This window comes from Corvus cornix, chromosome 19, assembly GCF_000738735.6.
Source record: "Corvus cornix cornix isolate S_Up_H32 chromosome 19, ASM73873v5, whole genome shotgun sequence".
Taxonomy (NCBI): Eukaryota; Metazoa; Chordata; class Aves; order Passeriformes; family Corvidae; genus Corvus; species Corvus cornix.
The window spans coordinates 10,531,978-10,544,304 of NC_046348.1; the positions used below are offsets into that span (position 1 = coordinate 10,531,978).

At 49.5% G+C, this 12,327-nt stretch overlaps 2 protein-coding genes across 12 annotated transcripts in view; one reads left to right on the forward strand and one right to left on the reverse strand.

Moving 5' to 3' along the window:
• The window catches only part of LYRM9 (LYR motif containing 9), a 30,912-nt gene extending 29,837 nt beyond the window's left edge, over window positions 1-1,075 (reverse strand). For 3 of the 8 annotated variants that reach the window (XR_005603379.1, XM_019287654.2, XM_010402273.3), the window contains exon 1: window positions 400-903. Coding sequence is in view for 2 of the 8 variants with exons in the window: in XM_019287654.2 (XP_019143199.1) it covers window positions 400-510 (111 nt within the window). In the remaining 6 variants the exon portion in view is untranslated. The other 5 variants (XM_039562716.1, XM_039562713.1, XM_039562712.1 and 2 more) reach the window with 4 other exon arrangements.
• Window positions 1,076-1,276: 201 nt separating this feature from the next.
• NLK (nemo like kinase) overlaps window positions 1,277-12,327 on the forward strand; it is a 38,219-nt gene continuing 27,168 nt past the window's right edge. For 2 of the 4 annotated variants that reach the window (XM_039562711.1, XM_039562708.1), the window contains exons 1-2: window positions 1,605-1,676; window positions 2,050-3,072. In XM_039562711.1, the coding sequence (XP_039418645.1) occupies window positions 2,615-3,072 (458 nt within the window). In that variant the 5' untranslated portion in view covers window positions 1,605-1,676; window positions 2,050-2,614. Of the gene's footprint in view, window positions 1,362-1,604; window positions 1,677-2,049; window positions 3,073-12,327 lie in introns of those variants that run through there. The other 2 variants (XM_039562710.1, XM_039562709.1) reach the window with 2 other exon arrangements.

The window sequence follows — 12,327 nt, forward strand, 5'->3', positions numbered from 1 at the left end:
CAGGAGCCAGGGGCAGCGAAGGAGAGGCTGTCAGCTCCCCCCCAGCACAGCAGGAGCAGATCCCCCGTCAGTCGCTGACTGGCTCTGGAACTGCTCACCCAGTTCTGTTACCTGAAGGAACCTCTTTATCACCATCACAGGTAATTTAACTCTACCGCCATGGGAAAGGCTCCAGAAACCTGAGAGAGTTTTTCTGAGGTAAAACTATTAAACTGGTATGATTGATATGCACATGAGAAAATGGAAAGTGCTAAAACTGTTAAGTTTTTACCTATTCCTGTGTTTTAGGGAACATTGATGGCTTACCCAAAGACACTGCAGTCCCCAAGCATGCAGATTCATGGCGTGAGGGAACTAAAACAACAACCAAAGAGTATTTCGGTCCTGGTTAACACGTACCTCGCACTGGGCCCCCTGAGCGTGTTCTGAGCACGCTGCAGAGAGCCTCGCAGAGACTGCCTCGGGCAATGGGCCACGGTCGTGCTGCTGGGAGCATCTGAACCCTCTCATTAGCGGTTTATTTCCCTTTCCTGCCAAGGGGAGCTCACGTGCGGCGTGACACGGTGCCACCACCTGCTGCCACAGCCCGCGGCCCCGCTGCCAGCCCCGCGCTTCGCCGCTCTCCGGTTCTTAGAGAATCGAAAAACAGGCCCCAAAACCCCACAGACCCCCACGCCCTTGGCCGGCAGCCCCCGTCGGCTCCCTGTGCTGCGGGACCGGTCCCGGCGGGACGGACCGGAGTCAGCAGGCAGCCACCGAGACCCGAGGGCACCGTGACCCAGGCGAGAGGAGAGCGGGCACGGAGGGAGCCGCCGGCGGGCACCGGGACCGGGCAATGGGAGGGCACAAGGACACGGGCACAGGGACCGGGGGCACCGGGACCCGGCGCGACCCTCAGCCCGCCCTCACCGCGGCTCGCGCTCCGCTTCCCGCCGCCCCCTCAGCGCCCACAGCGACCCCGCGCGCGCCGCGTCCTCACCTCACCCCGCCCCGGGTCGCTATTGGCCCCGTCCGCCGCCCGTCAGCAGCTCCCCTCGCCCATTGGCCGCTTGCCTCCGGTGGGCGGGCGCACCGGCCAGTTCCGCATCCGTCACGCGGCGCCGCGCTCCGTGATTTGTGGCGCGGGGGCTCCTTCACCGCCCCACCGGCTGCGACCAGCGGCGAGGAGCGCTGTCGGTGACGCCGCCGCCCCGCCTCCCAGCGCCATTGGCCCAGTAACCCCTTTTCGGGCTTTCGTTTCCCTTCATTGGCTAATTGGATTGGATGGGCGGCCGCGATTGGGAGAAAAGCGGGCCCTGGGGGCGGGACTTGGCTCAGGAGCAGCGTCCATTGGCCAGCGGCCCCATAGGAGCGGTAGGAAGGTGAGGGAGGCGGGGCCGCCCGGGGTGAGGGTTGTGTGAGGTGAGGGAATCTCGCGGGTCTCGGCGGCTCCGGGCGCGGCGGCGCGCGGTGATTGGCCGCCGGGGTCACGGGGGCGGGGCCGCGCCGGAGGGGGGGCTCCGCACGGGCCGCGCGCGGTGGGAGGGGCCGCGCCGGGCGCCGCGCGGTGATTGGTCGGGGGCGGCTCTCGCGCAGCCCAGCGGGCCGGGCGCGATTGGCTGCGGGCGGCGTCGGGCGCGCGCCCCGCAGGGGGGGGGAGCGCGTGCCCGCGTCGCGGCGCGGGGCGGCGGGACCAGGTGAGAGCGGGGCCGGGGCCGGGCGGGGCGGGGACCCGGGGCCGCCCCCAGACCCTCCCGCCGCCCGCACCGCGGGCCCCCTGCCCTCCACCCCCGGCCCGACCCCCCCGGCCCGGCCGGCCCCGCCCCCGCCGCGGGTCGCGCTGTCAGGGGCCGCCGCGTCCTGCCCCGCGTCCCCCTCCCCGGCCCCGCGCCGCCCCGTCATTCATTTGCCACTTTCCCCCCTCCTTCGCCCCCCCGGGATCCCTGTCCTGCCCCGGCCCTTCCCTTCCTCTTTCTGTTTTTATCTTCTTCTATCCCCCCTCGTCCCCCTCTCCTCACCTTGCGCCCCCCCCCCCCCTTCACTTTCTCTGGGTCCTTGTGTGTGTTTCAGGCCTTCAAGGAAAAGTTGCAAACTCCCGAGTTGTTGCTGCTGTGAGGGAGCAGGTGCCTGGAAGGAGGGAGCAGGTGTCTGGAAGGAGGGAGCGATGTAGGAGGTGCCCGGGCTCAGGGAGGTTCGGGGGACACATGGAGAGGGTGTGGGAATGGCAGGGCTAGGCTGGCCAGCCCTCGCGGGGTGTTCAGGGCAGAGGCTCCGAGCCCTCCCTCCGGAGGGAAGGGGGATCGATCACGGTGTTTAATTTTTATAACAAGAAAAACAACAAAAAAACCAAAAGTGAAGGAAAAAACCCACCCCAGCCCCACCCCAGCTGCCCAAGGATGGAGTTGGAGTAGCCAAGCCCGGCTGGATGCTGGGGAAGGGGTTGGCGCCCGCACACATGAAGAGACTCCCCGAGTTGTTTGGCTTCGCGAGGAGATAAGGCCAGTGGAGCTCCATGTTTTTAAAGGTGGGCTGTGTATGATGAAACCCAACTTCTTTTAAAGTGTAGCAGATTTAATTTTTATGGCCAAATGACAGCTTGACCCAGTTGTTATCCAATCAAAGGGCATTTTTTTGAATGTCTCTTTGTGGCACAACAGCCAACGCAAAAATGATGGCGGCTTACAATGGCGGTACGTCTGCGGCAGCAGCAGGTCACCACCACCACCATCATCACCACCTTCCTCACCTCCCTCCTCCTCACCTCCATCACCACCACCACGCTCAGCACCACCTGCACGCCGGCTCGGCCGCCGCGGTGCACCCCGTGCAGCAGCATGCCTCCTCGGCCGCCGCGGCCGCCGCAGCCGCGGCCGCCGCCGCCGCGATGTTGAACCCAGGGCAGCAGCAGCCGTACTTCCCATCCCCGGCCCCGGGCCAGGCCCCCGGACCGGCTGCAGCAGCCCCAGCTCAGGTACAGGCTGCAGCAGCTGCTGCAGTCAAAGCGCACCATCATCAGCACTCACAACATCCACAGCAGCAACTGGACATTGAGCCGGACAGACCCATCGGATACGGAGCCTTTGGTGTTGTCTGGTGAGTAGAGACAAAAATGAACCAATTTCTCCTTGTCATTCTTTACCTGATCATAACTCATCCTTGTTTTTGTCATTGGAATCAGAATACAAGAGAGCTGCTTACTATGAGTTTTTTTGCTGGTTCTTCTCTGTTCTTAGAAAGTTGCTTCGCTTGTTTGCGTTGGCAGAACAAGGCTCCCAGTGGTGAGGAGCCACCTCTGACTAAGAGCCCACCCCGCCGTTCTTTTCTGAGACAATGCAGCTTGTTTATGTCCTTTCTGTACCTTTAATTAGAGTGTGCATCTGTGCAGCTAAGCTATGCTTCCTAAAATTTCAGGTTAACAAATGAGCATTAGAATATTCATTTTGACCTGGCTTAAGAGTCAGAAATTAAAAGCGTATGAAAATGTCTTCCTTGTGCAGTCACCTGTCAAGATCTTTGTCTCGCGGCGGTTTGACCCGCGGTGGTGCTGTGTGCTGCTTAAAACAGCACAGCTGAACTTTGCTCCCCTCTCAAAAATGGAAATGGGATTTCCTGCCTCACTGTAGCGCTGCCTCCGGCCCTTTTATCCCCCAGCCGCATTTCAGAGGAGTCTGTCAGCAGAGTGGAATCTCTTCTAATGCATTTTGTGACTACCTTAGAGCCATGTATGTAATTACTGCCCTTCAGGAGCACTGACACAAAACTGGCAGCAGTTTATATATATATATATATATATATATACATATATATATTTGTGTGTAAATGTTTGTCAGTGTGCCCTATTCTCAGCTGTGCCTGGGAAGCACGAAGGCTGGCAGGGGGTGTTGTGGAGAGCAGGCGTGTTGCAGTGCACTTCCTGCAGCACGAATGCAAAGTTTGCAGCGTGCAGCTGTGTGTGGTGTCTCAGCCCTCTGCAGCGTTCCCAGCCGAGCCTCTGGGGTGCCCCGGAGTTCTGCTTTAGGCACTGGCTGAGCTGCGGCTTCACTGAGAGCAGTGACCGGGTCACAATCTGTGCCAGCGTACGGAGGCAGAGGGCTCAGCAGGGCAGGCCTCAGGAGAGCAAAACCCCTTCTCCCTGCAGCCCAGCCCTTCAAGCTGGCCACGCATTACCAGCCCAGTGTTGGTACCAAAATGGTGCTTTCTGAGAAGGCTGAGGCATCTGCAAGAGCGAGGTGCAGGTCAGTGTTGTGGTTGCTCTTGTGTGCCTTCCCTCAGAGCTGGGGAGTTAATTTAAATGCTGAGTTCTCCCAGTCGGAGGGGAGCTGTTGTGCAGTCGGCACTGCTGTGCTCTGGCTGTGGTACAGCATTAAAAAGTGGGTGTAAAAGAATGAAAAACTGACAAGGAATCTGCTGTGAAAAATTATCTAAAGGTATTTCCACCCGTTTGTATATTTTTTAAAGTATGGAGTTTTTATAACTTAATTTGTCACAGTCTTTGCTTAAATGTATGTTGTTATGTAAGATCAGCCCTTTTTACCGGTGTTTTGTTTGCCTGTGCGTTTCCCAGGTCTTTATTTTCCCAGTTTTATTCACCAAAAACAAGGTGCAAGAGAGATCTGCTTCCACAATATTCAGTAGAATGAAAGGTCAAGCTTGCATATTTAAATATAATATCATTAAGAGTGCTGAGGGGAAAAAGGAAGTGTAGAGGGAAGGGTCTGGCTGACAGCAGGTAGGAAAGAGTGCCAAAAGCATCCGCCTATCCCAAGCCCTCGGCCACGCACCTGCGGCCGCCCTGAAGGACCTGCCCCTGGGGGCCCATGCCTGCAGAGCTTCAATTACAGCTTTGCTTTGGGGTAACAACAGCTTGGGAAAGAGAAAACAACAAAGGGGGAGGGTGTTACCTAAAAGCAGAAGCTGGGAGCTGGGATCCCTCCGGCAGAGCTGGGGCTGCACCGACTGAGGATGTCATTGGTGGGAGGGAGTTCCTCTTTGCTCACGTGTGTTTGAATTCAGTGGTCACTGCTCGGCTTTTGGCATTTCAAAACAACTTCTGCTGGTGAGTGCAGGCTGGATTTAAGAGTCTGTAAGCAATAATTAAACTGAATTTTAGTTTCATTCAAAATGTGGAAGAATGCCCATGTAATTGAGTTTTAGCTACGTGCGATACATAAACACTGACTTGGGTTTTTATAGTTTGAGGTGACTTGGATGTGAGCAATGTACACTTGGGTCTAAGCGTGACACAGAATTCACAAAGCCTGAGCGACTTTGGAAGGAGGATTCTGTTGTTTCTCAGTATCTTGTCTGAGCGTTACTTGTGCTAATAGATAACTGAAAAGTTTCTATCACTGCTTCTGAGGGAAATGGATGTTATTGCATAGACAGCTGGAATATTTGCAGAAGTCTTTCATCTTCTACTCGGATGTGTCACTGCTTTGTTTGGAAGGTACAGCTGACCTGCGGCTCAGTTCAGTGCGTCACACGAGCGATCAGTGTGTGGTCTTGCACTTCCCGTTACCTCACCGAGAGAGATTTTCTCTTGGCAGTTGAATTAGCATTTGTCATTAGTTCATTTGTCTGGTACTCGATGATGTTTCGGGGTAGCTAATGTGCTCCTGGAGTTTTTCACTCGTGAAGAGCCAAAGCCTTGTGCTTCAGCACTTTCATTTTTAACTCCTGCGGGTGGGTGCTGCTGCCACTGGTGTGTGTGCAGACAGGCTGTGTCCTCGCTCAGCTGGGCACCACTTCTGTGGAGATCAGCTGTCCCTGGCACAGCATCTGCTCTGCCTGCTGAGCTGGGATGGGGAGTGTGTTGCTGAAGCAGGGACAGGTGTGCAGGACCTTCCCACGTCCTGCAGGTTTGCTTCCCCACACTCTGGTTTGGTGAATTGCCACAAACCCGGTCACATTCCTCATTTGCCAAAACCAGAGCAATTTGCTCTTGGAGTGATCCCTGCTTTCTTGTTCCTAAAGTGGTGGAAAAAAAAAATCCAGATTTTAGTGTCAGAGGCAAGCTCTGTCTGTGCCCTGTGGTTCAGACTGAGTAGGGCTGAGTTTTGGAAGTCTTGTGTCTGTTCCGAGAATAAGGAGCTGTCCTTTGGAGAAGTGCTCCCAGTTTTGCTGGGGAGACATGCTGCTGCCATCTGGTGGGATTCCTAAAATAATAATAATAATGATAATAAAAAAATGTATCGACTGAACCTGCCAAGGCTGATAGGTTTGGAGTGAGGGGTGAAGCCTCTGTTCCTCTGCAAGAGATGCTTGTGCTGTTTCCGTGCAGGATTCCTGGATCAGTGAAGAGGCTCTGCAGCTGTGGGAGGGAGATAGGGAATAATGACTACTGTTGCTGGTTCAAGGTGGTAACACTGCTGCTGAAATGTTGTGGAAATGTCCTGTTGGCCTGGAGGTGTCCACTCCAGTGGGATAGGAATGTAAGGTGTGGGGGAATTCTGTTTGTCTTACGTGTGTCTCTTAATTTTGAAAAGTTACTGTCGTTCATCAAAGGTTGTGGAACCAAGCAATCTGTCTTAATAATGTCAAATCCATGTTAAAAGGCATGTCTGTGGAAGAGCTGTTACAAGTGACAACAGAAAAAAGTATTTGAATTAATATTTGTTTTAAATTCCTGATTTACCCCATTTGAAATTGTGTGTGGGGGTTAATGTACTTGCTTCTAATCCTTTTTATTCAGGAGGTCACATGACAGTACAATGTACCAAACAGTTTGGCTGTTGGTGTTGTTGAACAGGACATCATGTTCAGGCTGCCATAACTTTAAGGGCAGAAATAATTTAGCCTAAGTCTGCTGTTCATTCCTGGCCTGCAAAAGCCTGAAAACACCAAAGTCATTGCTCCATAAAACCCAAAAGAATATTGCATACAGTGGATTGTTGCCTGCACACTGGAACTATTTTAAGAGGGTTTTATCCCAGTACTGATACTAAGCACAGCAGCAGGAAAGACGTTTCCACGATAAACCGATGATCTCCCATTCCTTTAAAGGAATGTCTCCTGCTGAGCAAGGATGCAGTGGGGATAATGAGTTTGGGGCAAAATTGCTAGAATGTATATTAAGAAGAAAAAGGTGTTACAGGTTCAGCAGAGTTCGGAAAGTGGCAGGAGAAGTTCTCCTTCTGCTGTCTGATACTGCTGAAAACCACAATGATGTCTTGCATAGTTAATACTATTAATGATGCCTAGGCTGGTAAGCAGGGAAAGTTTAGGAAAAGTTGAACTCTGGACACTTCTTTTATGAAATCCATTAAGATTTTTGGTGGGAGAGGTTTTTTCTAAAGTTAAAGCTGTCTGTATCATCTTTTTCCAGTCCCTCAAACCTCACCTGTTAGCAGAAGACAGTACTTGACCATCAGGAAATATTCCCTGTTAATTAACATTTAGGTTGACAATTGTTTGTTTTAAACTATTTAATGTGACATTTTGTGTTAGTCTAAAGTGACTTTTTTGTTGTTGCTGAGCAGTGCTGACGCTGTTCTGCTCCTCACCCCACCCCACAGTGAGAGGGCTGGGGTGCACAAGACATGAGGAGCTCGATCCCTCAGGGCCAAGGGGTGTTCCAGACCCTGTGGCATCGTGCCCAGTGCCCAGAGCAGGGGGAAGAAGGAGAAGGGGTGTTGGGAGTGGGTGTATGTCTCCCCACGTTGCCGTGGTGCAGCTCTGTGGGGCTCAAACCGCGATAGTTTTCTGCTCTTTGTGTTCTACTTCAGCGATTTTTGCTGTTGTCTCGGGTGCCTGATGCAGATAGACAATGATTTCATAAGAAAGAGGCCAAGTCATTTTTATCCAGTTACTGGAGGGAACCATGAGGATGCCTAAGGCAAAGGAGGCAGCACTGGCGATGGGCACAGAGCAGAGTGGGATTGGCTTTCACATTCACCATCACAATGGAGGGAGCTGCAGGTGATCATCTTGGACCCCTATGTCAGTATTTTTTATAAGAGTGCTTTATCTAAATTGGATTCTGACCCTGTTTGTGAAGAAATGTAGTAAAACAATGACCCTATTCAGGTTTTTCTATATGAGAAATTCTGCAAAGCTTTATGTGTTTGAGTGGTTGGGTTTTTTTTTCAAATTTCCTGAAAAGAAAAAATCTGTTAACGTTTAAATGACTGTTTCCCAAATGAAGTGAATTAAATGAAATGGATGTAATAACTCTTTGCATTGAAATTAGGCATTGGGATTAGGTGAAATTCTATCCAAGTAATATACGAGACTGTTCATTTTTGTCTTGTAAGATGATGCAAGAAAGAAGGAATGTGAATAACATTTTTTTTCTTGAAGTTGGGGGAAGGACCGTTTGGGATAAATTAGTCCACTGTAAATTATGCCAAGGTCAGCGTTTCACAGGTCACTTGAAATGCAAGTGGATTTGCAGCACCTGCAGACCTTGATGTTGTTTGTATTCACACAGGACTGGATGCTGATAATCCAGTTATATCCTGGTAGCATTCAGTAGTTTTTCTTTTTTCCTCTGAATTCTGCAAATGTTACAGCTTGTGACTGGATCTGCAGTCTAATATTGATTTTCCAGAAGACATATTTCAGATGTTCTTTTCCTCTCTTCCCCTCTTTCATGACTCTTTCATCTCTTTTAAGAGGGTCTTTAAGTTGTTGAATTCCCTAATCCAAACCAGAAGCTATTGGTGTTTTGAGGGGTGAAGGTGTGTGGGATCCCCCAGAGCAGCAGATAAAGGCTGTGACAGGGTCTGGGGGGAGGCTGCTGGCTGTGCCTGGGTTGCTTCATTTCTCGGGGAACAATGGGATAGAAAGAATAGCTTTGGGCAGGTAAAGTAGAGGAAGCCTTTGGGATATGTTTGAAGTGGTTTTTGATGACTTGTAATGGTTGTATCTGGGTCTCATGTATCTTTAATCCTCTGGAAAGTTCTGCCTTCTGGTCTGGGGTAGGTAATGTGCAGCTGTTCATATGAGAAAAGCTGGCTCAAAGGTGTGTAGAGTTTGCTTAAGTAGAATTGGCGTTCATTAATATAATTGGTGATGTTTTTTAAAAGGCATGTTAAAAATCCACAAAGAGCTTTAAGTGCTAGAAAATCTCATAGTAGATGCTGTAAGTTTTGCCTTACTGGTAGTCAGAGTAGCTACTGCACCCTGTTTTGTAAAAGACCCCTGAGTAAGGTAGGAGATGCTTAAATCAAAGTGGCAGATGGCAGGCAAGTACAAACATGTATGAAAAGGATAGAGGCTTCTGGGGTTAATGCATTTATGTATTGATGATAGTATTTGTTCATAATCAGCAGTAACAGGGAAAAAATGGATGGGATGGGCAGGGAATGGGTGGTAGCTACAGGTGGTACAAACCATAGCAATTACCTATCTCAGAAGGGTTATAAAAGCTAATGTTGTTGTAGCAGTAATTTTTTTTTTTTTAATAACATAGGTTATATATTTTCTTTACTTTTTATTTTCCCCACTGTGTTCTGACTGTCTTTTTCATCACTTCTGCCCGTTTTTCTTATTTTCTGCTATTGTCTGTGGTACTTGGTATGAAGTGTAGCTTATCAACAGCTTGCTTAAATGGGACAGTAGTGTTTGGAGACGAGGGGTAAATTGTAGAAAATAAATAACACTTCCCTGTGGAAATCACTGGAGCTCCATCCATAGTGCATTGTAGGAGGAACATGGGAAAGAGCAAAGTCATCATCTCTATAGAAACACATGGCTTTCTTGGTGTGTCCTGTGGGCATGTGGATGGGCTGCAGCCTCTGGGTGCAAAATGTGTGAATACTTGTGATTCCAGCATGTAGATCACAGAACTGAGTCTCGTCTGGGGAAATCCCCCGCTTGCCCGTGGTCACAAATGCCTTAAAATCGTTGAGGTGCTGATACTTGTAAGGTTCAATTTTGCCTTGTGAGTCTGCTGAGAGCCTCGATCAGTGAAATTGTCAGCTCAGTTTTCTATGTTCACAGTTCCCTAATTTTGCTACAAATTGCCTGGGGGGGTTTCAGCAATTGTGGAAAAATGCCAGTCATGTTCAGGTGAACTCAGGTGTGTGAAGTGAGTGCAGAGCACGTGGTGCAGTTCAGGCTGGTGTGTCCCAGCAGGTACAGCCCTGAGAGGGGACAGGAGGGCGGAAAGCTGCAGGGGAGGAGGACAGCCAGGTACCAAAATGGTGCTCCAAACCCACCAGAACAATAAACCAAACCTACCAGAATAATCTGGGCTTCATTTCAGTATTTAAAGCTGCATCATCTTTTCTTATGCAATTGTGATGGATAAACGAAGGCAGACTTATACCAGCCTTGATATGAAACAACTTCCATGGCTACAGCTCTGGAACATGGCCATGTACAGTCTTTAAAAGTGCTTAGTAAGAATTTGAGCTTTAATCTTGAGGGCTGAGGCAGAATCAGTGTGTCCTGGTAGTATCATTCTTTAATTTCTTGATGTGGTGTTTTTCTATAAAGGCTTGGAAGCATTTATGTGTGAATGGAATTTTTATGCTCTCTATGCTGTTGGATATAACGCCAGAATGGTTATAGCAGAATCATTTTGAAGAATGGATATTCTCTTATTTCTTTAATTTTCTTAGAACATGGTATGACGGTATTTATGTGGAATTCAAAAAAAGAAGAGGTTTTTCAGAGCATTCTGCTCAAGAACGCTTACAGGAAATTTTGTGGAAAAGTGAATATACTGGGAACTGTAGTAATCCTTGGACTCTAGAGGAGGATTTTCTTACCACTATTCTCTTTTACAGGAAAATACATTTTAATAGTAGCAAAAAAAAAAAAAAAAAAAAAAAAAAAAAATCACCTGAGAAACTGGTGTTTCAGTTTCCATGTCCTTTTGGAATGGTGCTATTGCAAATTTTAATCCTCAGTCTGTTCCTGGTTCATGGCAGTTTGTCTCCATTATCCGGGTACCACCAGGCGGTGCTCTTAGGGTTTTCTTAATTTTGCAGCCTAAGTGGTGTCAGGGTAGAGCCTTTGCTTAATGGGACCAGTGAAGCTGGGGATGGTATTGAGCTGGTGGCCAAACAGTTATTCAGGCTTTGATCTATGTTATTGTGACTGTTTTCTGAAGAGTGACTGACTCTCCCTTGGCAGGGTGTGTGGGGTTTGCTGTTGTAGGTAATGCATTTTATTGTTTTATCTAATATAAATTCGTGTAACTATTGAAGATTACTTGTCTGTGAATAGCAGAACTGATTCCATAAAGGCAATAGCAGCTTTCAGCAATGAGCAGTGTTCTTCCTGTGCACAGTTGCTGAGGTGTGTGCTGGCACTCGTGTGGGTCAGGGAGGGGAGCCTGGCACGCGCTCTGGGCCACGGGCCTTGGTTTCACTGAAAGCCATTCTATCCAGCCTTAGCTATTTTGGTTCCTAATGGGTTAAGGTATACTACAGGAAATACGGAAAAAGTTCTCTCCCAGTCCATTTTGAACCGGTTGATTGATGTAGGGCGCTCCTGTCTGGAGTAGAGCTGCAGGTCACTGGCTTCTGAGCACAAGTGTGTCTCTGCCTTTTAACTGGGGACCTGTTTGGCTTCCTCCTGCCTTCGTTTTTAAAGGCCCTTGGCAGCCCGTGTGAGACTGTTTGAAAGGCCTCAATTAGAGCTGTTTCCCCCCAGAGATTGAATAGTGACAGGACAAAAGCATTGTTTAAAGGCTGTTCTCATCTTGCAGTATAACTTCTCTTTGGATGTTTCTCTAAGTTCTGCTTGGCTCGTTCAGAGCATGTATTTGGAAGGGGGATTTCTTTTTGGGACAAGGAAGAGAAGGCATTATTATTTCCAGGCTGCTTGCCATCCATCTTTCTTAATTTTATCAATTCCTAGGCTAGCGTTCTTGGTAAACTGAAGAAAAGAATTTCCTGAGTCTCTCAGTGCTTTCTGGCTGTCCTGTGTTCTTCCCGATGCGTTTGAAGTTCTCTAGACCAGACCTCCTTGATGTTGATTTGTAGCTCGTGGGATGATGAAGCAAAATAGCTCTTTTTGTTATTGTTCTGGCTGACGGAAGGGCTGTGGATCAGATAGGTCATGGGGAGCCGTGCTGTTCCTCACATGAACGTGCACAGGGCAGCCCTGCCCAAGGTCACAGGCATGGGCTGTGTGCAGGGGGGTCCCAGCACGAGAGGGGCAGCTCAAACCTGCTCTTGGCTCTGCGTGTACATTTGAAAAAAAAAGCAGGATAAGTACAGTCAAAACAATGCAAGAAGAATTGAGATACCATTTCTGTTTTTTAACAAAAGTGGGGAGTGTCCCTATCAATTCACATTTTTCAGGTCACAGCTCCTATTTCAATTGCACGGATGTATCAGAACAGATAGGAATGGACCCAAAAATTAAGATCTGATTTAGTTTTGTCAAGGGCAC